This window comes from Acanthaster planci, linkage group LG09, assembly GCF_054643075.1.
Source record: "Acanthaster planci isolate LZ-2023a linkage group LG09, COTS_SCS, whole genome shotgun sequence".
Lineage (NCBI taxonomy): Eukaryota > Metazoa > Echinodermata > Asteroidea > Valvatida > Acanthasteridae > Acanthaster > Acanthaster planci.
In genome coordinates, this window is record NC_141785.1 from 21,325,432 (window position 1) to 21,352,103 (window position 26,672).

The following is a 26,672-nucleotide window of genomic DNA, read 5'->3' on the forward strand; positions in this document are numbered from 1 at the left end:
TGACTTTGCCTCGCTTTCGGCGCAAGTCGCCAGTGTACGAAGAGTTATCTTGCGAACAGTTGCGCAAATATCGCCAAACTTGGTCTTTAAAGACCAATTTTGGGGCCAAATACAGGCACACCGAGCGTTGCCCGTGCTATAAAGCACACTTTGAGCCTATCTCAGGCTCATTTTTGCGGATACTTTTTCGTAAAACTCCAACTTCAAAATCTGTCCTAATCCAACAGATTGGTTTTTTAGATTTTTGATTTGCATCATGGAGTGCTGATCGCGTCTCGCCATGTCTCACCTCGTGTTCAACCACCAAGTTTTACCTCCTTTTGGAGAGGCTGTGCCGACAGTTAGTTCAACATTCTTGGCATCCATTGTGGGTGACAGAAGAGAAAGAGATGGAGAAGAATATTGCTTTGGTTCGTTCTGCCAGTGGAGTGTCCAAGATTCCATCTGAGCCCAACAAAAAAGGTGTGGAACTTCATTGTCCTAGTCATACATGTTTACCACCGTGACCAACAAGTTAGCCTACCACAGTGACAGTAGTAGTACTTTTAGTAGGCAGGCTATAGCAATAAAATAGTATAGTCCGTAGAAGTTAAACAGCATATACAGCGCTTGTTGCCATTTTGTGATTGGACATTTAGCCTAACTGCGGTTGGTTTTTAGTGTTTTAATGGGGCAGCGGGGACACCCGGGAGTTTCCCAGAAATACGAGTAGCAACCACACCGTACCGGTGAAAACAACTGCAACGAGCATGTGCGTACGTACAGATCAAAGAAAAGATTGTATAACCCGATCCTTGGACTGGCTGGTGCGTGCGTACGTCGCCAAGGTCGCTGTTTTCACCGGCGCAGTACCTGTCATTTTGTGAGAATTTCTACCCTTGACTTTTCCCTTCCCAGCCTGTAGCACTGTGTAGCAGTGAGTTTGTGCACAAGTCAACGGTGTAGCACTTTTTTGCTACAGATTTCCACCCCTGACTTTTCATGCGAAAACAAGATGGCAGTCGGTCGGAATGCACAAACAGGCCGGACTGTCACTCAAATTTCAATACTCAAATATCATTTGAGGTAGATATGAACATTGAATTTGTTATGTAGGAGCCTGGTTAACATTGCAAATGAAAATAATTTGCATAAATATGCATAAATAATTTGTCGATGCATTGTTGATGCTCATTAATGCTTGTTTACTCTAAATAGCAAGACCCCTGCTGTTTGGCAGTAGAGGTGCACATCACAACTGGGAGACTGACCTTGTTTGGAGAAGTCCCTTTATTCAAGGACAAAATCAGTCCTCGGAAAGAGAGAATGTCCCTCTAAATGGGGACAATTTTTACTCAGTGATTCTGCCATTGCTTGGGGATCCATTTAATGCCTTAATTGGATTCAGCAGTTCAAGAAAACACCCAAGGCTGTCATTTTAAAAAATTCTACCCTTTACTTCTAGGATTACAAGCAGGAATCTGCACTTTTACATAAAGAGTGGCAAAAAGACTGCATGAAAAAAATTCTGAAAATCAATTCTTTATGATATAAATTATCAAGTGAAATGGCACAACGTTCATAAAAGCAATTTAAATAACTGAATACATGTACATGTATAAAAGGAAAATACAAGAAAGAAAATCAACAATAGCACATGACTAAGCCCACCTGAGAAAAAACATAGCTGTTTAAGGAGACATCTCCTCTTTCAGGGGACTGGTTTTTTCCCTCAAATAAAGGGACTTTTCTGAATACAGGGACAGTCCCTGAGCTGTGATGTGCATGGCATGGCAGCGCCCCTACTGTTTGACCGATCATTAAGTCTCCGATTTTCATTTTGTGAGCTTTGGTCTTTGATAGCTGGCACTTTTTTTGAAAGAAAATTTGTTATTCTTCCCTCAGACTTGAAGACCCTTATTGGACCATAGAAAATCCTTTTTTCCATCCTCTAAAATTTGTTTAAAATAAAACCGAGCTCCAACTTCTAAAAAATGGTTGTCTTGTGTGAAAAACGCTTGCATACGCATTCACATCACACACAGTACATGTATGTAAGAAAAATAGGGCTTATAGGAAGTTTTTTCACAAAGTCCGCACTTTTCAGGTGTGGGGCTGAGCATACATGTACAGAGGGCTTCTATTAGATTGGTCCGATCCTAGTCTGGGGCGAGGCATTGGGCAAGTAATCAGTGGTAATCATACTTGCTTTCTGTGAGAGACCATTCAACATGAAGGCAGAAACATGTAAAGTGGCAGTGTCCTGTGCTTGTTAAGTTACATTTGTATGATTGTGGAAATTTTCCCAACTGTAACTTTTTTGCCTTTACTGAAATGAGCCAATTTGGTATTTCAAAAAGCCAAGGTTTTGGGGGGAATATCTGTGCTGACTATCACGTATACGCTTAGCTGTTCCCAGATACCCTTGTACTGAGTATGTGCTATTGGAAAAACAAACGATCTCATTACCAGGACTTGTACATTACAATTTTTGCCAACATTACAGTCTTCATCCAGGCACCTAAACATTTATCTAGAGAGGTGTGAATCTTGAGATGCTATCGGTCTTGAGATGCTGTGAGTCTTGAGATGCTGTGAGTCTTGAGATACTGTGAGTCTTGAGATGCTGTGGCAACATTGTGCAGACAGTCATTGCTAACATTTTTATATTTCAGACAATGGGCGTGGAAATGGAAATGGACAGTCGTACCATAAGAAGAGAGAGCCCTCACTGTCTAAGTTTGGTCCAGATGGAGGGCTTCAACGTAAGACCAACCCTCAAAGATCCAGAGGCTTCACTGATAAAAGACCACGAAGCAGTAAGGAGAATGGCTGGACAGGCAGACGTGATGAGGTGCGTATTGCATAGGTACACGTGTGTGGTACAGGGATGTTGATTATCATTGTGAAGGCATGTCTATAGACCCTTTTCAACCATGTGACTAAATGTAAACAATACCACCATGTGTGGACCTCGGCAACCGCAATCAGGTACATGTATATTCTTATGGGCAGCTTCAACCACCTGCAAGTGCATTTGCGAATGCTGCATGCTTGACTAGTTTATCTTGAATAGGTAGATTACCATCACAAGGCTATGCACTCAGTACCATCACAACACATCATAGGTCCAGCACGAATATGGCCAACTGTGAACATTTGAAATCTCAGAAATGGAGATGGTAACTACATGTAAACCTTTCTGCAGAGCCCATCCTTATATTCTTTATTGCTAAAGGGTTGTGTATGCTTAATGTACCGTACAGATCAGAATTTTAGCCGACACTCTAACACGATCAGTGAACCTGACATGCTGTTCAATACACGCTTTGTGGTTTTTAATGTGCATTGCTGGTTCGGTGCACGATAAGCCTGACCCTGTACATCATCATTATCTGGGCAGGGCTTGTGACCGAAGACTGCAAAGGTGACAGACAATGTGTAGTGAACCACTGCACACGCAGATCTGTCACTCCAGCTTCGTATATGTATGTGCATGTACATTGTACAAACATACAGTGAAACTGGCCAGTAGTCCACTGTGTGTGTTTAGCTACTACAAAACTTTTTCCCAAATGTAAACTTTGAATTTTGAACTCACTGGATCAACTGGAGTGACGATGCTTTTCTTGCTGGTTGTAATGCTAGATCAGTTTTAAGCAATTCCTGATTGTGCAAGAAACTTTTTCACAAATAAACAGTAACCACAAAAAAAAATTAGCCAGAATTATTGTAACAAGCCGATTTTACAATGAAGTATTTCTTATTTTATGGAAATTTAGTTCATGTATCAGAATTCCAGTAAATTAAAAAAAACACCTACTGAACTTTCGTAAATTGTAACTGGACTTTTTCATTTGCTGCCACCCCTGACTTTTCAACCATGCTGCGACCAAGCAATCACAAAACTACAACCACCCCAGCGCTTTCATCCCAACCACCAATCATAAATCGAAACAAGTGTGTTGCATATTCATTTCGATACTGTGCCAACAAATGCAAAGCTACAGCCCTTTCAAGTCACACGACATGCATATTTATGACGTTCACATGGGTGCAGCCAGTGCATGCATGTCGCTAGTGCAGACCCGACTTCCTTTCATTTCGGTGGGATCTTTGCCGTGCAGGTTGGTCCAATGTTGTCGCAATCAGAGTGATTTTAGGTAGGTTTTCCAACTCAAAGGTAAAAAACTGATGGGAAAAATCCCCACCTCACATCGAATTTATATTCACGCGATTTCGAACACACTGAGCTCGAGTGTGAATGCTAGGATCGCGGCCGTCTTGACTAATATTTGGCTAACGGACTGACGAGGTCAAATCCTGTTTATATCTTGTGGATTTCTTACAAAATGGTTTCCTCTAATTTAGGAAATGTTTTGTCATAAGAACTGCTAGTTATAATTGTCTCGGTTAAAAAATTGATTTCATGCTCGAACATTTTCTGTGCCTGATTCAAAAGTTTTGGGATCAATTCAAACATAAACCAAAAAGTGTTGCCTGCATGGCACTTTTATCAACCCTGTATGGCCAAACAAAACACTTTATCTTTGAAAATGATTTTGTGATGCCTGCTACATACAAGGTAAACTACATGTACTGACAACATTCTGTGGAAATTGAAGATAACTTGAACTGCAGTCAAACTGAATACTTTTCATTGTGGGAAACTAGGAAAATGACTGTTCTGGTGAACAAAGACCTGGTTGTTCTGGGGTTTGCGTGTAGCATGTGCGTGTTTATACTCGGTAGATCGGATTGTGGTGTCTGCGTTCTCTGTTATGCAGGGGTCAACATGTTTCATGTTTGCGGTTAACTTCATTCGGGTCTGTTTGAATCGATACACGCTGACACGCTAAGCATGTTTGCCTGTTGGTTAAAATTCTGACCTGTACTGTACTTTCATTGGTATCATAATGTTTACGTGTACATATTTCTTTATGGTATAAAATTAGCCCAAAAGTTATCACATGAGGCAGTTTGAATGCAAAGAAATGCTTCTCTATCATGGTTAAATAATTGTTTGGTTAATTTAATGGCCCATTTCATGTGATAATTTGCAGATGACAAAGACCCAGAGGGCAGAGTTTGGCTCCGCCCTTCCTGCTGGGCCCAAGAAGATGAATCTAAATCATCTCATTAATTTCACCATGGCACCTCGAGAATCCTCTATGGAGAACAGAGGGCCAGGAGGTTGGAGAGGCCGTAATAAGTGGACTCATCGCTATCCTAAGTATAACAAAGAACAGTTTCTGCAAGCAAAGTAAGTTCCTGTTTCATGGAAAGTTCTTTTTGATATTGCTGTGTTGTTAATAGCTGGTTTCCCTTCTGGTTTTGCAGTATTAGTGAAAATCATTTGCATCAGCAAATTTAATTCAAACTCTGAGGAATTTCTTGGGCATTTAATCTTGTGGTTTTCTTCATTATGTTTACGCAGTTGCCAGTTTGTGGTTAAATCTGGAGGTGATTACACTTCCCAGTGTGTGGACTCAGATAAATTGGTTGACTGGGATCTCATAGAGCAAGTGGTAAGAAAATCAGTCCAATAAAGTTAGCTTAGATCAATCATATTTGACAGGAATCTTGCTCTACCCTAGAAATTTTCCCTTGCGCAAGAAATCCATCATCATTCTTTGCACTTAAATGTTCAAACCCACTGGTTCTATTTATTTCCAAATTCATTCTAGCATTCACTGTAAGTCAGTGTAACTTGCCAACTTGAGCATTCAACTGATGTACTAAAGAGAGCATACTCAGTGTTAACCTCTTTCTCAACCAGTACCTAGATTATTTAGTAAAGCTAGCTCAACCATACAGTGCACGGAGGTGTGATGGCTTAACCTGGAACAATTGAGTGTTTTCTTCTTTTTTATGTTTGTTATAACTGCAAATGGAATTAATGAAGCCACTTCATGTACATCACAGTTTCAGAAGAGACAGCTCAAATCGTGATTCTTTCAAATTTCTAGTTTTTGGCAAAATTAAATAGGCTCTGCGATGCCTACAACTTGGTGTCATCATTTTTACCAAATTTACTGTATTTATCCAAATCACGAAGATGTACCTTGGGCAAATTTCAACTAAACCGCATTTTGCGGTTTCATAAAGAGGCAAATTTGTTTTCCATAGATACATGTACAGTGTTAGCAATAAGGGCAAAATCATTTGCAAACTCGTTTCTCTATTTTTACGAAGAGGCGAATGTGATGCCAGAATGGGTACAAATGTAACAATTTTGCACCTGGCACGCGCTGTAGCAAAATATCATCCGTTTTCACAAATAGACAAAAGTCCCATGAATTTTAACATTTTCATGAAGAGGCGAATTATTAAACAATTTGTATAGACTTCTATAATTATTATTCGGCAGTTTTGTGGCATTTAAGATCCCCTCTTTCCTGTAATAGCATTACTTCAGTCAAAGGCATGCTAAATACTGGGAAAATAAGTGTTTGAAAAAGAGACCAAGTTCATATGCGATTTTCTCGAAACCTAGGTCTCACGCTCCAGTGAGAAATTCACCTCATCATGAAAACGCTGACCACTAAACTTCTTATGTCAAAAGTGCCTCATTGTCATACAACATTGCTGCATGTGCTTTGTGTATTTATCAGATTTTCGAGTTAATGAAAAGTATCCATTGATTCATTGACAGAGGATTGTTAGTCCAGAAGTACCGTCCTGTCCCATCTGTCTCTATCCACCAACTGCAGGTGAGAACCCACCTCCTCCCCGTCCTGCCACCATTGCCTGTCCTGTCATACTCATGTCCTACACCCTACATGTACATACTGTCACTTTTAATTGAGAGCCTTCTCATGTAAATCACAGTGCATTTTTTAAAAAGGTGTATACTGATGTTTTATTGATAAATCAGTCAAATGAAATAATGGGATTGACATACATGTATTTACCCTTACTTTTCCAGCCAAAATCACACGTTGTGGTCACATTTACTGCTGGACTTGCATGCTGCATTACTTGGCACTTGGAGAGAAGACTTGGAGGAAATGTCCAATCTGTTATGAAGCAGTGCATCAGCAAGATCTGAAAAGGTATGCTATCACCAATTACCAGGCTGTAGAACAATCTTATTCAGCTATTTATGTAAGTTTGTATGAAATTCCCTCACTTCCCAATGTGCCCTTTTCAACTTTCAAGAGGTGAAGCTGTGTTGCAGTAAAGCGCTGTTTAGATGTGGTATAAACGTAAAATGTATTTTGAATTCCCTTTGCCAGATTTTTTTAATCCCGTGAGATGATTTAGGCGTGCATGTAGTCATTGTGCTATGAAATATTTTTATACAATCAGTCATGTCTTGTTGAAAGCAGATCTAAAATGTTTTGTGTATTCATTTCTTTATAAGGGGTTTTTGCAGGGCGGGCCGCTCTACCAAAAGTTTAGACCGACCTGCTAAAGTTTTGCCGCCCTGTCAAAATTCTCACTGCCCTGCTATCTTTCTGTTGGATTTTCCCTTTTCTCCAACATGTTCACAGTTTATCTAAATGCAAAGAAAGTTTACGGGACTTTATGGAATGAACATTCAACATGATGAGTTTGCCATCATTATTCAGCACTGCAGAAAAGCTCTTTGCACCATTTTGGTGATCAAAGTTAAAGCCAGACGCAGTATACAAAGTAGTACAAAAGCAAAACATTGGATTGCTTTCAATCTCCCGGTCATACATGTAGCATTTTCATTTTGTAGCATCAAGAGTCAATACCTCAAATATGTTTTTTCCTCGGGGAAAATACTGCCAATTTCCTACGTGTAGTTCCAGATTTTTCCTGGATCTAGATCGCTTGAAATAGGTGAAATGTAATTTCTTGTACAAAATTCTTGTTTCAGAAAACATCTAGAAAAGAAATTTTTTGCCAGCTAGATTTCCGTCTTGAACTTTAACATTTTTGAACGGTTTGTCAAAAATCATGAGAGCCCAAAAAATCGGCCAAAATATACAGGGTGATAAGTCATTCTGTACGTGTGATTCCAAATACTTGTTTCTTACTTAACAGTCCTATAAATGTTTGCATCTAATGTATGTTTAATCAAAATGACTTTGGAGTTAACGCTTTTTGTAAATTGGCCAAAAACTAAACACATATTTTTCCTAGTTGTGGATTACACCGTAAGTGCACGCACGTACTCAACTACACAGGCATAACAGAAATGTACATGTGACTGTGATGTAATGGGTTTGTCAACTGTGCAGTGTGGGGGATAGTTGCTGATTTTTTGCAGTACAGCTGAAAAACTCAAAAGTCCAGATGAAAAGCTTAGATCTTGAAAGTAATTTTGTAGTTTTACCAATACTCGAGGTGGACGACTGACCACATTTCACCGGAATTATAGGATTTTGTCACTGGAATCTGACCATGGAGTTTTTTTTGAGATACAGAATTAGGAAAGCAACTGTGCATCATCCACTTGCGCTGCGCCCATGTACATTTGCGTACATGTAATCCCAAACCACCCGCTCAATGGCAAGTTCCGATCAGTAAAAAAAGAAAATGCCCCTAGAATAAAATCAACTTTTCATGACTTCCCGATGACAATCTTGCCTTCATTTCAACACGAGCAAATTTGATTCAAGGAGTCTAAAGAAGGTGCCCAGAAAATACCTCAGATTGCACCACAGAGCTTCTAGAATCCAAAATTTTCCCCTTGAGGGGGCCCCGGACCCCACGGTGTAATGGCTTTGCACTTCATGCTCGCATCATATGCTGCCCTGTTATAATTTTGTATATTCATTTCAGAAGATGTTTATAAACCATGTGTAGTTGTCTAATTCTGTGAATGAAGTTTAAGGAACCAGAGAGGCTGAAAGTTTTATCTTGCAGGTAAATTGTATTAATTCTTTAATATAACAAGCTGCCACAAATGCTATTTTTTTTTGCTTTTTTTTTTTGCTCTAGTGTTGTTGCTAAGGCAACTCATAGCTACAGCCAGGGTGATGAGATAACATTTCGTCTTATGAAACGAGAGAAAGGTTCGGTCATCACACAGCCTCACTCTACCAGAGAGTATGGCAAACTCTTCAACATTGATGGTAAGAAAAATTAAATACAAATCATAGTGAAAAAGAAATCTTCTAGATTTGTGTGGCACATGAGAGAATACTTTGCATTTGTTTCCTCTGTAGATGATCCGAGTACTACGTGCATGGTCAAATTATTGCTGGCTTCCCCAGAGCAAGTCAGAGAAAAGGTAGGATTCAGTAGCTGACATATGTCAGCCTTGTCACTTCTTTCTTTAACTGCATTTATTTCAAACTTGTCTGGTTTCATTTCTTTACCCATTAAAGCTGAAGAATTGATTGGGCAGATCAGTTGGTTTATCAATACAAAACTTGTACTTGTATATTTGCCTGTAGATAATTGAACCAGAGAGAGCTGCTTTAACTGTCCTACTTCAGGAAAATAATGGGGTAAGTTCACTTTACAGTTATCGATAACAAAGTCGTGATTAAATTGGTTATAATAAGGCTATGGCTTTGTCATTGATCTGACATTAAGATGAAGCAGTAAGTATTCAAGATCCAAACATGTTTCTGCAAGCCATTAGAAAGATGTCCATGTCAAACTCTGTTTAACCCTCCTTTGGTTTTAGAGCACAAATGCCCACAGTCACTGGTGAGCATGTAGTTTCTATATGGAACTCAAACATGCACAGGTTCAGTGTGTACACAGTAGGTTGTCCGCACAAAATGATCCAGGGTCTTTTGTGCAGTCCTCTTCACTGCATTTGGTTTACTGCACAGTTATGCACATGAAACAGTGAAGCACAGTTGTTGGGCAGCACAAAAGTGTAATTTGATATTCCTGTGAGGGACTGTTGGTGCAGTGCACAACACAACACAGCTGTGCTTCTTTGAGGTGTTTACCAAGTGACCCAAGGAGTGGCTTCAGCATAGGAGGGTTAAAGGGAGAAATTTCCACTCACTGTGTGTCTTTTGGTTTGGGGCTTTTGCTTCTTGCACTACATGTGAGTGACTGCGTATAAGTGAGAGAATAACGTCATTCTGTTGAAGTTAGTTTTCATTATTTCCTGATGTTTTAAGTCAAGGATCCCCGATTTGTTTTTAAAGGAACTTGAGGACAGTTTCACTGAAGCAGCCCTGAAAATGTTAAAGGTAGGCAAATTCTTGTATTTTGATAACCTTTAACAACTATGAGAAAGATTCGACTTCTTTTTATCTAGTGCATTATTCTTGATTCAAGTTGCAATATGTTAGAAAATGTTTTGTTTTCCTTTCCCCAGGAAAGAGAGGACGGTATTTATAACACACACAAGATTCAGACATTGGCCTCTCGTGTTGTGGGTAAGCTTTTAACTAATTTTATTCTTGTTCTGTTATTGCTCAGTGTTTTTCCCGAAGCTAAGTTCTTATTCAAACAGCGCTGGTCAGGTATTCTGGGAGCTTAGGAAGTTTTTTATTGTGTTTTATTATAGATGTTCATAATTTATACAGTCGTTATAAACACTGAAATTTGTTTTTGTTTGTAAGGTTTGAACTTAAAAGAAGATACTGAAACACAAGATGTTGAAGAACCAGTGGTTGTGATGTCAAAATCTTGCAAGGTATGCTCTATGAAACGATAAAAACCTCTACTTAAGTGGATTCCTACAGTGTGTTTCTAGAGAAGTACAGTGGAATGCCGCTATAACGAATAAGACGGGGTCTATGCTAGATGTTCGGTACAGGGGTCATTCTGTAAAGCGAATTTAACTGCCATGTTGAATAGCTCCCTCTTTTGTCTAACCGAAGTGCACCCTCTTGTGATACCTTGGTTCGCTGTGATGTTTTGCCGTTGCATTCAAGTTTAAGGTTTCTAGAAATGTATCTTTAATTATTTTTGTTTTTTATTTAAATTTGAGTCAAAAATTGATATCAAGTTTATTCTAAAAGTCGTGAAACTACCACTCAGGATCGATCTCTGATGCATGCTTTGGCGAATCTTAGTTGATTTGTGTGTCAGCGGCGCCCTCTTTAGACTATGGTTAGTACAATGCCACCGTGCGCGTACTTGCGGTTTTCTTCCGCCCCCGATCACGTGGAGTCGCAAAACCAGTGTCTATTCAATACCATTGACAACTAGTGGCTTTCCCTTCTAATCCTTGGGGAAATTATGGCCACTTGTCACTTTCCAACACAAAAAAACACTGACTGTTTTATCATGTTGACGTTCGGGAATTACAAACGGCAACTGAATAGTGTCCGGTAGGTTCTGTGCACAAATTATTGGAAGCCAAGAACGGTATAGCAGCGTTCCACTGTATTATATATGTTAGATTTTATCTAAAGCAGTTAAACTTTCCTTGTATTTTATCTTTTCAGAATTATAAGCATTACTCCTCAGCATTCTCTGACGAAGAAATTGATCCATCAGAAGATCATGATTCTAGTCATCAGAGTCAAGGATTCACCATTGAAGAGCCATTCCAAGATTACCCGGCATCTCCAGCCCCTAAACTGGATCCTAGGAAGGGTGAGGCCCGTGATACATTGAATGTCAAGATATGTGGTACTAGAAGTGTACCAGTTATGACAGAGCACCAGTCACCAGGTTTAAGCATGGAGGGAGTTGGCATGGCTGAAGGAGGTGTAAAGAATGCCAGTGATGTCATCAATGGGTCCCAGAGCACCCCTTTGTCATCTCTCTCGGAGGATCAGACAGGAGCTGTAGGAAGCAGTAGCGATGGAAAGGAACATGTGTATTACTTCTATCAAGGTTTGTACCAATAATGTCAGACGTAACTGGCTACTTGTTGCTCTTCACTTTGAGAGTCTTGTATAAATTTGTATTGACCAAAATGTTGCAGTATTCATCAGTGTCTTTTGTGGAACAGCGTTTCATTCCAGATTTTCATTCCAGGGGCACATTTAGATACCCAGAATTTTCGTGCACTTTTTTGAATGATTCCTTTGGAACTGTTTTGATCGATACCACAAAAACAAATACCTGTTCTCAGGCTTTTTCCAACTAGATTGAAACTCTCATTATTGCCAATGGAATGTATAAAATATTCTGAGAATTCCTTAAAGTATATCAAATTAATCACAATTAACACCAATCCTGACAAATTTGTCCAAAGTTGCTTATTTTTCCGTCATTAGCTGAAGATGGCCAACATCTGTACCTACATTCACTGAATGTGCGCTGTCTGATTCGAGAGCATGGTAGCTTTGCTGAGTGCCCAGAGACAATTACAGCAAAGATTGTTGAGGTGATACACATGTCAATGAATGAGGTAATTCCACCTGTTTCTTCATCTACTAATAAGGACTTGGAGGAGACAGAAATTTGCCTGGTGAATCCAGAAAGGTTCTTGGCGAGCCGAGCCATTACTGTTGTACCTTGGGCTGGATTCCCTCGAAATTGCAACAGACTTGTTGCTGTGCTCGAATGCAGTGCTAGACCTTGTAAACAGCCATGTAACTTTCCCTCCAATCAGCTGATTTCCACATTTTTCACTTCACACTCATCTTTGAAACTGCAAAACACTGTACAAAGCCTTGTATTGGATTTGGTATTTCGTCATTTTTTGGTCAGAGCCATGGTGCATGCCTGTGTAGAGTTCAGTGGATTCCCAGCGATGCCAAGGCAATTACAGATTTAACCGTCATAGGACAGTTAACGGATTTACTATTATGCCGAGTATTCTTACGAATCCAAAGATGACATTTGGAAGCAACATGCAGGATATGAATGTCAGTTTATTGAGTACAAGTAAATTTGGCTGTCAATGTATGACGAATGCAGGCTCTCCGTCGCCGGCTGAGATACCTTTTCCACCTGCCGCTGACTTGTGACTTTGGAATTTGCGAGCTGGAATTCAAACCACCATTGGTTTCCAAGGCAACCTTGCAGTGCTTTGCAGGTATGTAGGAATGGTATCAAAGTAGGAAATCTTTGTATAATCATTTGAAAATTGTTGATGTTATTCTAAGCTGTAAGTCACTCTAGATGCAACTGATTTGAACCAGAACATATTACTGAATGCTTAAGCAGCAAGACAAAGGAAGTTTTCTTCATAGACGTATATGTTTTTATTATAATATATAATATATTATAAACATTAAACTAAAGATGAATGCTAGCAAGATAAGCTGTCACTGTTTTTTCTTATTAATGGGATAAATTTTCTGTGATGAGGTTAATACACCTCTTGAAATTCTCAGGAAATTCAAGAAATTCTTGTGTGTACATTCTAAAGAATTATATTGATTCTAAAGTGTTATAAAACAGCACACAAACCAGTCCTCATTAATTACGTTTGTAGAATTCAATGTTTGTACTAAAAGTCTTAACTGTACCTCTCTGCAGGAGACTTCCAGCAAAGAAAAAAAGTCAGGGAAAAGAAGGCCCGCAATGAGAGAAGACAGGAACGCAAGATGCAACTCAAGGAAAACAAAAAGAATGGAAAACGTGAGGAAAATCTTAACCAATATCAAGTACTAACAGTCAACAAAGTTGAGTGCATTTTAGAAGCATTCAACATCTGTTGTTTTCATTTACCCAGATCCACCTCCCAAGTTCTCCTTACATAGCAGTACCCAGTTTCCTGCCTTTGGTGTAGACTCCATACCAGCGGATGTTTCGTATACCATCTCGGAGACATCATCCAGTGTGGCGTCACAAGACTCACCGATATCCTCGTCTGTTAGTTCACCTGTGAGTTTAAGCCAGGAGGAGACTAGTCATGAAGGTGTGGTCCGTGGTAGTACAGGTGTGTTTCTGTATCCTTCCTGTTACATTGCACAAAGCAAATTGAGCTTTTGGGTGGCATTTGTTAAAGATTGGGCGTTTTGAATATTTAAATTAACCCCAAATTTGTGATTCATCCCATCTATAACTTGAAATGCATCCGGTCCCAAAAGTGGCAGTCCAGACCAGATCCACATAATTTTTTTTTTAATACAGGTATAGTGCACTACAAAAAAGACATAAATGCCAAATATTTGAATGACTAACCATAAGTAACAACTGGGGGTCAACCTCTTACTTTGTTTCTTTTTAATGTCTCACAAAGTTTCGTGATAACTGACTCAGACACCAGATACTCTCAAATCTTCAGGCTTTTTGAAAAAGGATATTTGTCATGACAGACAATAACAAGAGCATACTACATTTTTTGGGGGGGGGGGTTTGTGCCTCACCTGACGTAATTAGTTTAATGGATACCATACGGCCAGCATTGTCTAAGAACTCACAAGATCCTGCTAGTCAACTCCTGTAGTGAACTTTTTTCACAGCATGACTGCAAACCTAATGACTGACTTGCTGTGCACATATTGATTATTTTTGTCAGCATCTGGGCACTGTGGGCTTGATTCAGATAGTATTGGTGAACCATCACCTGTCATTGGAAGCTGGGCATCAGCAGCTAGCGTGGAGGACCACACAACCTCCTGTCTATCATTTGCACAGGTAGGAACTCCTAGCCACTTTGTGACTGACCCATGATGTCCCATAAGGTGGACTTGGTGTTCGAAATGTAACACTGCTGAATGGAACTTCAGTTGTGAGATTTGTCAGGATTTTTCCTGATTTTAGAAATTTTTCATCTGCAATTTTCATGATCTTTTTAATTTCTTTTAAAATCTGGCAAATCTTTTTCTTGCCATTAATTGCCATGATTTTACGTATAAAATGGACATTGAGCTCAAGCTCAAGATGAGGGTATTTTAAGGGCTACTGACACATGTACATGTAGGTAAACACAAATTTATACCATAGACCCTACGCTGCTGTGAGGGCCCTCAAAACCTCTGGCGATTATTTCATGGATATCATTTTCCTCTAATCTCACTCCGTGGCTGTGAAAGTATATTGAGGTTCATATTGGTCGATTTGCCTTTTGTCAATCTGCGGTGCAAAGTGTTTGATATTGATGTTGGAATTACATGCCGTCTTTGCTGTTATTTTCACAGATGTTGCGTGAAGGTAAAGCTCGACCAGAGACAAGTCACTGGCCTAAGATAGAGAAGGCAGGAGAGTCAAGAAGCTTGACTGACAATCTAGCAGGAGACAGTAGAACACGTAAAGCCTCTGGCCCAGGTAATGGAATGTCCTTTGAAGTAGTGGGTAGTGACTTATGATCAGAGGGTCAGGGGGCCAAAACCAACTGGCGGTTGTTTTGTGTGTTCTTGGACAAACCAGTCTCTCAACACTTTCCTCTGTGCAAGTGTCTCTAGCACTCTGTGCCATAGGTTATGTGACAGCTTTATGAGAACACTTGACCCACTATGTGGCATAGATCATAAAACCATGATCTCTAGCCTACTGGTTCACCAGACTGGTGCCAATCTGACGTTAATGAATTCTGCAGTATTTATAAAATACTATTTCATGAATTTTGTTTCCAGGCCCAGATGGTAGTGACGACAGTTCTAATGAAGACTACGTTCCAGTTCCTCAGTATAAAGAAGCATTCAGTGATGCGATACAAGCCGCTCTAGACAGAGCAGCTGTACAGGCAGCTAGTAACAAAACAGGTTAGTCTGCAAAGATCTTACGGGATTAGAAAAGGTGTGGGAAGGTTGCCACTATTGAATACTGAATTTGAAGTATTCTTTTTGAGGGGCATATTGTTTCTGCCTCGTCCTTCTCTGGGCGGGTGTGTGGCGATGGGCGGGTGTGTGGCGATGGGCGGGTGTGTGACGATGGGCGGGTGTGTGGCGATGGGCGGGTGTGTGGCGATGGGCGGGTGTGTGGCGATGGGCGGGTGTGTGGCGATGGGCGGGTGGGTGGCGATGGGCGGGTGTGTGGCGATGGGCGGGTGTGGTGTCCACGAATCTTGTCAGCACGATAATTTGCGAATTACAAGTTCTACGGACTTCAAATTTGAGATGTAGGTTGTAATTAGTGGTCCTAAGAAGCCTATTGAATTTGGATGCAAAATATTAAGGTTCAAGGTTCAATTGGCTAAAACAGTAAAAAATCTTGTCAGCACGATAACTTTGGAATATTCAAACATGTCCTGTGGACTTTAAATTTGGTATGTAGGTTGTAACCAGTGGTTCTGAGAAGCCTATTGACGTTGGGTGCAAAATATTAAGTTTCGAGGTCAAATTACTCAAATGAATAATGACATGTTTAGGGGATTTCATGCAGTCTTGGCGGGGCATATGTGTTTGTCAACACACCTGTCTTATTGTTACATAGAACGATAAGAGATGGAACGTGATGCAGATTTCATTCCTCACAACTGTAAAAAGTTGACTACATATTGAGATACTTTATAAAATCACTAAAAATGTACAGTTCAGTTGATCCCAGGCACTGGTGGGATTACCGCTGTTGTTTTGTTGCTTAAGTTTGGCTGTACTTGCATTGGTTTTTCGTCTTTTTAATGCAGATGATGAAGTGACTTCATCTCTTGGTTCAGGTAAGCGAGGAAGGAAAGGAAAGAAGAAACAGCAACTGCTTTTCTCAACGGCCGGCCCACGATTCAAATGAGACACTTTTAAGAGATATTAATGAAGTAAGATTTAATGTGTACAAGGAAACAATCTCCAATGTGCTTATCAGTTGGACATGAGAGTTAAATGGTTCTATAAGTAATGTTAAAAATTAGCAAAAGCACTAGGCATGATGCACACGATAGGGAAAAAAGTACATAAAGACCTCATGTGTATGTGGCAGCCTTGACCACTTTCAAATACACTACCGTAATTTTTGGAATATAAGCCGTGGCTTATACATTGATTCTCAAGCTGAAAAATGTCTCTGGTACAGTTACAGAGGTATTTTTCTTAATATAAAGCCTATCCTTTTGGCAAGAAATAGTCGGCCTACGAGATAAAAACGATCTTTCGACTTACATGTAACTGAATTCAAGTTTAATGATTGTACGTCCCCAACCACTTCACTTTTGCTAGCCTCTGGAAAAAAGGTTAAGAGCTGATGAATGGCCCATGCAAGAATACCAAAGTATTCAAGTTGAGGACTTAAAATTCACTTTTTATGGCAACACTTGTTTGCATTTTTCTTATTACGATTGCACATGTTAACTTTTATTAGGATTGCACATGTTAACTATTAATGTATTATACTTGCTGTATTGGTGCTTCAGCACGCAGCCCGCTGAAATTTATGGTTGGATCGTCAGCATAACAGTGCAGTGTGCTGGTGCTGCTTATACACCGATTTAAATCTTAATTTTGCTCATTTGTTCGTGCTGCAGTTTATACACCGGGTGGCTTATATTCCGAAAATTACGGTATATTGTGGCATTAAGAGAATAATCTTATGTCTAACCCATGAATTTATATGCTTGTGTGACTTCCGAGTATTGCATTAAAGTTACCAATTTAGTTATGCAGTTTGTGAGTTCTAGACAACTTGAGTTTTTGATCTTTAAATATATTTTTTGTTCAACTAGACTGTGTGAAGTATTTGAATGTTTTACCCTCTCTACGCCAAAATGGACCTTCTCTTTAGTGGTCAGTTGGAAAGGTTAGTTGTAAATCTCATGTAATGCATAATGTGCAAGGTGTGTAAGCATGAAAATACACATGTGCATGTATATAAGACAAACAGTGCAGCAATGGCATTTTGCAATTTTTTTCCACGCTTTATCAAAGTGTGTTCAGTAGTGGAAGAAATTTTTGAAGGACTTTTTGCCGTTTGAAGGTATCATTTTCATAAATGTTTTCAAAATTCAAAGCAATTTGTTTATACCATGCAAAATGGTATTAGCCATTGTTTCAAAGATGAATATTTAGTTAAGTCATCGTGGGCCCAGAGAATGCATTCAGGTGGACAGTGAAATTGCTCAAATCTGACAGGATATCAAGACGTGGCAAGCTTAACCAAATTAAGTTGTAAATTATTTCTCAATGGCCAGAAGTTGTTCTCAACGTGCCTAAAACAGGCCAAAAAAAGTTTTTGTAATTTGAGAAAAGAACAAAATGATTTATAGAGGTTTGTTTAGTTAGCATTTAAATATAATACATGTACATGTTTCTGCAAGGATGGTAAAAGTGGGTTTTTTTTTCCAAAGATGCTTATGTTCTGTTCCACGGAATGTTTATAGGGATGATTACATTAACACAATACAAGGCTACCAGCAATCGTATTACATATTCTGTATTATATTTTCAAGTTCTATTGTCTTTTACACTACATTATTTGAAAAAAAAGTGCTCTGAGTTTTCAGAATGAAGGAAAGCTTGTGACTTTTATTAACAGTATGTAATAAATGCTAGTTTATAAGTGTACTCCTTCAGATCTGACACTTCTTGAAGCTGGTAATAAATCAGTACATAGAATGTTACACATGTTACAATTCTTGTCATCTTATATGTCTTGGCTTAATTACAGGTATACGCTATTACATATGCATATGAAGATTTCATTTCCAAAATGCGATAAGCACCATCTTGGTGTCCTTCAGAATCTTGCATGTTCCCTTTCTCAGTTGCCTGAAGTCAGCTTCTAATTCTACAGCTTTAAGACAGCTAAACACAACTTTCATGAGTCAACAAAAGAAGTTTGGGGGGAAAACGGTTGAAGCTCTTCAATACATCATAATTGTGGAACAATTTTATGTTTTTCAAATGGATATACATGTATTGGAACTAAACCTTTCATATGTACAAATCCATGTCTGCTAGTGCTTTTGGATATTAAGCACCCAGCCATAAACTGTCACAGGCCTACAAAGTGAACAATCTCTCACCCCTAAGATGGCCAGTGTGCGTGTGTGTGTGAAGTCTATTGTGTCGCAAGATCTCTACTTCAGTTAAAAGTAAACTAAAATTAAATCATGCCATGTACAAGCAAAAACACGACAATAAACATTTTACATAAGTTGTCAACTAAAAGACTTGTTACCATACTAAGCAGAGACTTTGCACTAAGCATATCCACCATGGCTGTTCAAGATACTGAGTTGATGACACCTCTTCAGGAATATACCTGTACATGTATCATGAAAAGATGTAAAGCATTTCCAGTGAAGTTTTTGATACAAACCAACAAAGTGCACCTTGGTGTCTCAGTAAACCTCATTTTAAATTTTCAATTCACTATTTATTTTGAAGGGTATTTTGCTGCAATTTTAGTTTTATGCTATGGTAATACGTGTATTTCTATATTCATGGGCAAAACTGTGATGTCATTAGTTTATGCACAGAAAGCTGATGATTTGTTTAAAGATTATGCAGGCATAAGTTTCCTTTTCAATGTTGATTAATCTTGCAAAAGAGGCAAACCTTTTTTCAGAAAATTTTTTAGTAAGTAAATTCTAAATCTAATAGTAATAATAATTCCTACATGCCCGGGATGGCATTACAATAACCTCAGAGGTCCAAGAAAGCATGGATAGTTGTAAATGTTTCAAAACCTGTTTCAAGACTGCGACCAGTCAGAAAACAATGAGGTGGGGTGTAATGGATTGGTCAACTAATGGCTGATGAGTGATTGTCCCACAACTGCCCCCAACTTTAAAATCATTCCTCCCCTATTATTTCGTCTTGAGTTCTTTGTACAAGTAGTTTGCTAAACATGGCGTCTAGGGCAGCAGTAAGTACCATCAATTGTTAACCCTAGATAATTTTGTCCAGACTGATTGCTATGGTGAGCTGCCAAGATTTTCATTCTCCTGTTGGAAAATAATCTCCTGGATTCTGAACTTGCATCTGGCCTTGGCTCGAGGTGGGAATCGCCTCAAGGTAGCTGCAACCATCCTCCCAAACAAACCATCTTCATCATCCATGCTGGCATCTGCTGCCATCTTTGTGTTAGATGCTTGGCCTATGGTCTCTACAATGGTGACCATGGGGTCTATCTTCCGTCCTCGCTTGCCTTTAGGAGGATTTGCCACCATTGCTTCCAGGGTTTCCTCAGCGCTACCAAAAAAGTGACATGTCAAATTCTTCAAACGATGTGAGCATTTACCATTTATGTTACTCTTGCGATTGACCTATTATTAAAAATAAAAGTGTTTTTCCACTTTTTTTACTATAATGTACATATTTCCTTGCTCTGTGGTACATACAGTATTATACAGTTAAATGAATCAAGACGGCTTGTCAGCAAGTCATCAGCTGCGTGGCAAAAGGGTGTAATCAAGCCAATTGACTGCATTGTAAGTTGTGTGGAAAAATTGCAGGAACACCTTCTGCCATTCTGCATGCCCAGGCACACAACAAAGTGGGGTGGGCAAGTGAATACCTGTGAGTTTGCTTACAAATTTTAGAAAGAAAATAGGCCTAGCCTACTTTAAATTGGTCTTGACTAGGTGTCTATCCCTAACTCCTAAGTAGTAAGTGTGAGTAAAATTATATTAAAATTTGCGGATTTAGCATGATGTATATCTGTTTGTTTTAAAAGTCACAAAACACTGCCGTGATGCCCAGGAGGGTCGCCCACGTACCTCATGCCATCCACATCTTCATCGGTATCTAAAGGCCTCTTGGTGACGTTTCTGTGCTTGATATAATTGGCCAAGAATGACATAGAATCGTAGTGAACCCACGGTGTCTTGTAGGTCCCAGGCTTTCGAATCGAAGTTTTCTTCTTCACCTTGACGTAAGCATCTCTCAGTTTCCTCCATCGCTCTTTACACTCCGTCCAATCGTTAGCACCGCAGATTTCGGCGATCTTCGTCCAGGCTTCGATAACTGACCGATTGTCGCGGTAATCTTTTGATGAAGGGTCGTAGAGACATGGGAACTCTCGCACAGCACTGATCGTCTGTACGTCCAATTCGTGCCCAGTCGCGTCTGGTTTATGATCAGCAGCCATGTCCGGCAGGTAAGATGCCTCGTAGAGCTCGTACGCAGTTGCCGCTGCAACGCAAAAGTGAACACGATGCTGTGCACTCAATGCTGTAGTTGTGTGCGTGTAATAACAATGGTCGTCCGTCGCCGCAGCGTTAGTGAATTTGACGCATCAGCAAGTACGCAATGACGTAGTAGTCGGAGCTCCTACAAAGTACATGCATTAGAAATCATTGTGTTGTACGATAGAAACACTTGTTTGGGTTGGGAACTAGACCAAGAAAGTCTGTCAACCTCGTTTTCGTAAAAAATAAATGCACGATACCACACCAGGAATGACCTTTACTACGCGTGTTGTGCATGTACATGTATAGTAGCGCCTACCGATTTCCCCTGTCTGCAGCCTTTGAAAGCAAGGTTGTTACTTGCCGTCGACAGCATGCCGAGGGATGGCGCTAGATTACAATGAGGAAATGACTAGATATTACAATGCGCTTGGGGTAGTTTGTCGGTTTGTCTGGGAGTGTGGAACTAGTTCAGGCCTAATTCTGGGCCATTTTCGTCATTGATCGTTAATCAGTAGAAATCATCACACTATGGAAGTTGTGCCAAAGGAGCTGAGAAATTTGAGGGCGTGTCTTATGTGCTCGTTGGTAAAGGTAGAGCAGTTTGATTTCCTTACCACACCAGGGACATGAGTGACGAATGAGTTCTGAAAATTCTCCGAGTTCCAACATGTCCAACAATAAATCTTTTCGACGTTCGCTATGCATTATCGGTGTGGATGACAAACAAGCGATGCATTTTATGCACAACCCTATGGGGGAAGTGAACCACTCAAAAATCAAGTTACAGTTTTCTACTAAATATGTTTATGTATCTGCTCGTCAACTCACAGATGCGTGCGTATTATCAGATTATACAAGAAACATTTTCAAATACGTTTTCAAATATTTGTAAGAACAAATCCCCCTTTGCTTTTTTTAAGGGCACCAGTCACTCTACAGGCTGAAAATGGACGTGACTGGTCAAAGCGGGATGAATGAGCTGCAAGTCGTAATTTTGATTGAACAATACTAGAACATTAATATTCACGAATTAGTCGAAGCTCACGGTCCGTGACAAAAAGTGGTGTTGTTGGAAGGAATTCTCCGACTTTTCCTTCTCTGCCAAGCTTTAAACTTCGAAGTTTGTGAATATCTTCGTCCCAAATTAATAATGCAACACTTTGTCAGAAGGGGGTGGCTTGAATTGGAGTATGCAACAAAATGGAAATAGATTAACCTTTTTGCAGGTTCACTTCTCCCGTAGGGTTGTGCATAAAATGCATTGCATGTATGTCATCCAAACGCATAATGCATTGCGAACATCAAAAAGGCTTATTGTAGTACTTCTTGCGCGCGCTGTTTTTGGCAATGTTGGGGGGGTTGGGTGTAGGACTAGGCCTATTTGTTTTTTGATTGAAGTTGATACGGATAGGCCTATTTTGATTGGAGAACTCAAAGTCACTACTCCGTCGTACTCCTTGTGACTTCGAGCCAATACAGTTCACTTCATCATGTTCATGATGTCGTAATGCTATAGCCTATGGGTTTTTGAATGGAACTTGATAAGCATGATAGATAGGTGAATGATTCACAGGTGGAACAAAGTTATTCAAGCAAATTTTCACCTGACAGCAAGCCTGAGTAATCTATAGCCTCACTAGTATGGCACGGACCCTCGTTGAACTTTATATGTCACTTGACCCTGGCCCGCAGATGGCTGTTCCATGTCAAAACTTATCTTGTATACAACTAAAGTCTCGCAGACGGAGCGATTGTGCAGGAACGTTTATTTTTTGGTAGAGTTCTTGACATGCAGCAGCCGTCTTCGGACCAGGGTCAAGTGACATATAAAGTTCAACAGACTCATATTAATTTAAAGATGGTGTGTGAGAGTTCGACTGTGAGACTTCATGGGTAAAGGCAAAAAGACTAGAGAATACCAGAATCATATGAGTGAAATCATTCAATAAATGGTCATTATAAAGCGGAGAGACTAAGGATCATTTGTATGTGCAAAAAAAAAAAAAAGAGGGTGCGCCAAAGATGTCACCACGCTGACACGAAAGTGCATATATGGATGTGTGGTTAAGGATGGAGTGGTAGCGAGGGTCTGTGCCACACTAGTGGGGCAAAGTAATCTATAGCTCTTCAAAAGGATGCAAACAAGGTTTCAGAGCATGAGATTGAATATTTTTGAAAAAAATGAGATTTTTACTCACCAATGTCTTGCTTCCACCCGCCGATGATCACCCCGTTCATGCCATTTGTGTTTATCAGATTGCACATGCATTGAGCCCACCAGTAGCTGTGCTTGCTCTACATCTTGATTCAACCATTTTCGGTGGCGGGGGTACAAACCTTAATCATTGCATGACTGCCATTGCAATCAGTGGGACATATGACGTGTGACTCATGCTAGACTGTGTAGCTGTGACATATTGCAAGTCCCCTGCGACCGAATATAGTCTAAAAGTCTTTGTTTTCAATTACTGATAATGCAAGGTACCAGTTATAACAAGGTAATGTGTGAAGTCTCGAGGACCTTACAGTTACAACTTGGTTCAAACAGTGTTCCACTGTCATGACTGTACGAACCACTCTCATTTTGCCTAAACTTTGTAAGAGAGGCTAGAATTTATGGAAGTATCACCTTTTGATTGCTTATCGATTTTATCTCAAGTTTGCTCAAAATTGACATTGGTCCCATTAATTTGAAATGGGGTTGTATATGTATTTCTAATACATGTAGTTAAAAGCATGTGTGCTTGTATTATTTGCTGTTCTGATAGCTACATTTGATTTTTTTGCACTTTGTGAACAATTCCTTCACTTTTGTAAGGACGTTTAACCATAATTTTTTCAGCTGCTTTTAGGAAAAACATGACTGTGATGTCAAAAGAACAGATCCTATATAAACGAAGGTAGTTCAGTAGACTTGTCCCGGTCTAGGGCTACATATCACTTTGAGCTGGAGTCTAGGCTTAGATAACTCGACCATTTGCCTACTCAACTTAGGACAACTCGATAGTCAGTGCCTCAAATGGGCAGACAACTTGACTAGACAAATCATTGATTGAGACAAGTTGACTCGTAATAAGTGCACTTGTGCTTTATAGTCTTGACACTCACATCACCCACCACTACCCGCACCTTTTTCCAAATTGAAAAGTAAAAGAGAAATAACCATCTTGGTCTTGTCAGTTAGTTCTCATCAAATGGACTGTCAATTGATGTGGTCAGTTAAATTTTTATTCTGTAACGAACGTTTGTAGTAATCTTAGCCATATACTGCACATTCCTTTTCCCTTTTTCAGACGCTTGACCAGTTTGAGATGGATGGATGTGATAACTGTGAAGACTATCTTCAACTAAAAGGCAACAGGGATAATGTATATGACTGCACAAGCACATCATTTGATGGGTAAGGACTCACATGTCAGCAGAGTGTGCAACAACTGTTGTGAACTACTCCACTGAGTCACATTCCAAGAAATATAAAGAAACACTGCAAGGTCTAACTCTTAAATTTCCTGGTTTCAAAAATGCAATTTTTTCATCATGGTAAGTTGATTGGATAGACCATTGGTGTAGTTTGTCACAAATTTTGATCCATTACTCTCTGTTAGTTACAAAGATTGGATGAACATTATTGGTGCTTCATTGATAGTTTTTTGTCTTCTTTTTGCAGATTAATTGCCCTTACTAGTCCAGAGGATAGCTGGGTTGGAAAGTGGCAAAGAATAAGTAAGAATTGTGTCACATTCATTTTATGCCGAATTGGTTTTTATACATGTGAAATTGCACTTCTTTATCAGCTTATTAATGATTCTAAATTTAAGTGGCATTAAAAATATATTATGGAAAATTAAAAAACAATTTGAGGATGCCAGTGCAACCTTATTGTATCGGTTTTGTGTTATTGCATGTTTCCACTGTAACAGATCGATATCACAAAGGTTGCTATGCCATCTCAGTGACAGGACGACTTCCTAATCAGGTGATCAGAGATCTCAAGAGCAGAGGCATCGTCTACAGATCCAGAGACACTAGCATGAGATCTTGAGAGATTTGAAGAGATTTTGTAAATATGTAATACATTATTGTACATTGTACATTCCTATCCTTGCTTTGTCAAAAAAGAAGCATTGCAAAGCGGGGCCAAACAAAATAGCTAACAGCAGGGCTTTAACTACATTTTAGTTTATAGGAAAGAATACAGTTTCCTTCCACCACTGTATGATTTCACTAGGTTCAGTCTCCAAGATACTTGAAATTTTTCATAGACATCTACATGTAGTTCCAACATACAGTAATAGTTTTATTTACAATGTTACAGGTGAGCTCTTGTCAAAGTTAAGGTTTCACGTTTATGTACAGTTGTATGTAGATGAAGGATTATGAGTTGGTAGACTGGAAACAAGTCCCACATTTTCTATTTCTTACTCTCTGTTTGGGTTGTGAGTGCTGCCACTACTTCCAGTGGTAGTGTGGGCAGATGATAAGTATTTATGTTCATGTAGGTAGTCCAAATTGTGAACTTCAGAATTCACACTTTACATTCATTAGAAATTTTGAGTAAAACATGATTGACCCCAACCCAGTTTTAAAACTTCTTTGTGTTATTTACAGTTTGAAAAAAATGAAGTCCAGATTCCAGGAGCATTTATGGGAAATTCTGGCTGTACCCATTTGTTAATGTTTTATTTTAGGCTGATATTACCTCAAACTTGTTGATTTTAATTTTACCAATAAAGATGTAGAAACAATTACAGCGTAAATAAACCCCCTATTTGGGTTAATTTGTTCAGTAAAGTTCAAAGAGTTTGCCTCAATTCGTTGGTACAAATGTGTAAAATGACATGATTGGGAATTAAGTACATGTAAATATTTCTTCTGATGGTAGATGGTTTCCGAGTCCTAATAAAAATGAACATCACAGTATAGAGGGTGTGCGTGGAGCACGCTCACAGAGGACAGGTCTTTCGTCCTGTGTGATATGCTCGAGGAGACTCTATAGTACTTCATTGTCATCTAAGGGTGCAGACCATTAATTCAAGTGAGAATTTCTGGCCAGCTCATTAGCATTAAAAGTGCCCCCACAGTATCTTTTGAAAAAGGAGATTGTGTAAATCCTTGCCAGGATCAACTCCCTGGGTCTTTGAGTTTTCATATGAGAGCAGAATGGCTAAAAACCATGGTTGAAAAATGGTCTTAAATGCCCGAGAAAGTTGAGGGTTGCCACTTGAAAAACGGCTGCAATCAGACTTCGGAAAAATCACTTTCATGGGGGGGGGTGATTTTATTTTGTAGGAATAATTAAAAATGTAATTGGTTAACCCACACAAGAATTGAAAAGAAATTGAAAGTGACTAGACAAGAATTTCATTTGTTTCAGAAATCTCAGGGATGTTGGCGGGCATGTTATTGGACCCTGGACAGTGCTGATTTTACACTGTTTTCAATGGGGCTTAATTAGTGGACTGTACCCCTAAATCTTAATAACAAAACCTCTGTGAGGGCGCTCCAATGCAGGCCCTCTATTGACCATGTGGGTGAGATGTGGACAGTTGGGGGGGGGTTCTTGGATGGAATTTAAACCAGCTATACCAGGCAAGGTATTGGACGGAGGGGTACACCCCCCCTTACCTGTCCAATCCCTATACACACTCTAGACTATTGTTACCTAACACATCCCCCCTAGAAGTCTGTAAAGAATTCCTGAGATTCCGATCAAACAATGACCAACACAAAGGCGGGGGGGGGGTGTCTCCATCCCATATCTTGCTTCAAATGTAACTAGCCTTTAAAAAGTGGTCTCCTGAAAGAAGATTTTTAATGCATCACACCATCTCCGAGTAATTAGCTGCAAACCATCTCCGTGCCCAACGTATCTATGAAAATTGCAGGTAGTCAG

General features: G+C 39.6%; 3 protein-coding genes across 3 annotated transcripts; 2 read left to right on the forward strand and 1 right to left on the reverse strand.

The window, feature by feature from the left end:
* Positions 1–15: 15 nt before the first annotated feature.
* rnf10 (ring finger protein 10) lies at positions 16–18,262 on the forward strand. Its single transcript, XM_022246441.2, has 21 exons — positions 16–462; positions 2,655–2,833; positions 5,043–5,242; positions 5,417–5,507; positions 6,635–6,692; positions 6,908–7,034; positions 8,896–9,029; positions 9,123–9,187; positions 9,354–9,407; positions 10,068–10,112; positions 10,241–10,301; positions 10,488–10,561; positions 11,319–11,712; positions 12,099–12,232; positions 12,745–12,862; positions 13,309–13,410; positions 13,505–13,711; positions 14,294–14,412; positions 14,916–15,042; positions 15,351–15,479; positions 16,343–18,262. Exons 1-21 carry the CDS (start codon positions 390–392, stop codon positions 16,441–16,443), a joined length of 2,592 nt encoding a protein of 863 aa, XP_022102133.2. The 5' UTR covers positions 16–389; the 3' UTR covers positions 16,444–18,262.
* A 913-nt stretch (positions 18,263–19,175) lies between these two features.
* LOC110985430 (uncharacterized) lies at positions 19,176–20,846 on the reverse strand. Its single transcript, XM_022246442.2, has 2 exons — positions 20,366–20,846; positions 19,176–19,838 (listed from the first exon to the last, which is right to left on the reverse strand). The coding sequence occupies exons 1-2, from the start codon at positions 20,734–20,736 to the stop codon at positions 19,562–19,564; spliced, it is 648 nt and encodes a 215-aa protein (XP_022102134.1). The 5' UTR covers positions 20,737–20,846; the 3' UTR covers positions 19,176–19,561.
* A 333-nt stretch (positions 20,847–21,179) lies between these two features.
* Positions 21,180–25,570, forward strand: supt4h1 (SPT4 homolog, DSIF elongation factor subunit). The gene is made up of 4 exons (XM_022246528.2): positions 21,180–21,370; positions 24,073–24,179; positions 24,447–24,502; positions 24,700–25,570. The coding sequence occupies exons 1-4, from the start codon at positions 21,308–21,310 to the stop codon at positions 24,819–24,821; spliced, it is 348 nt and encodes a 115-aa protein (XP_022102220.1). The 5' UTR covers positions 21,180–21,307; the 3' UTR covers positions 24,822–25,570.
* The last annotated feature ends 1,102 nt before the right edge of the window (positions 25,571–26,672 follow it).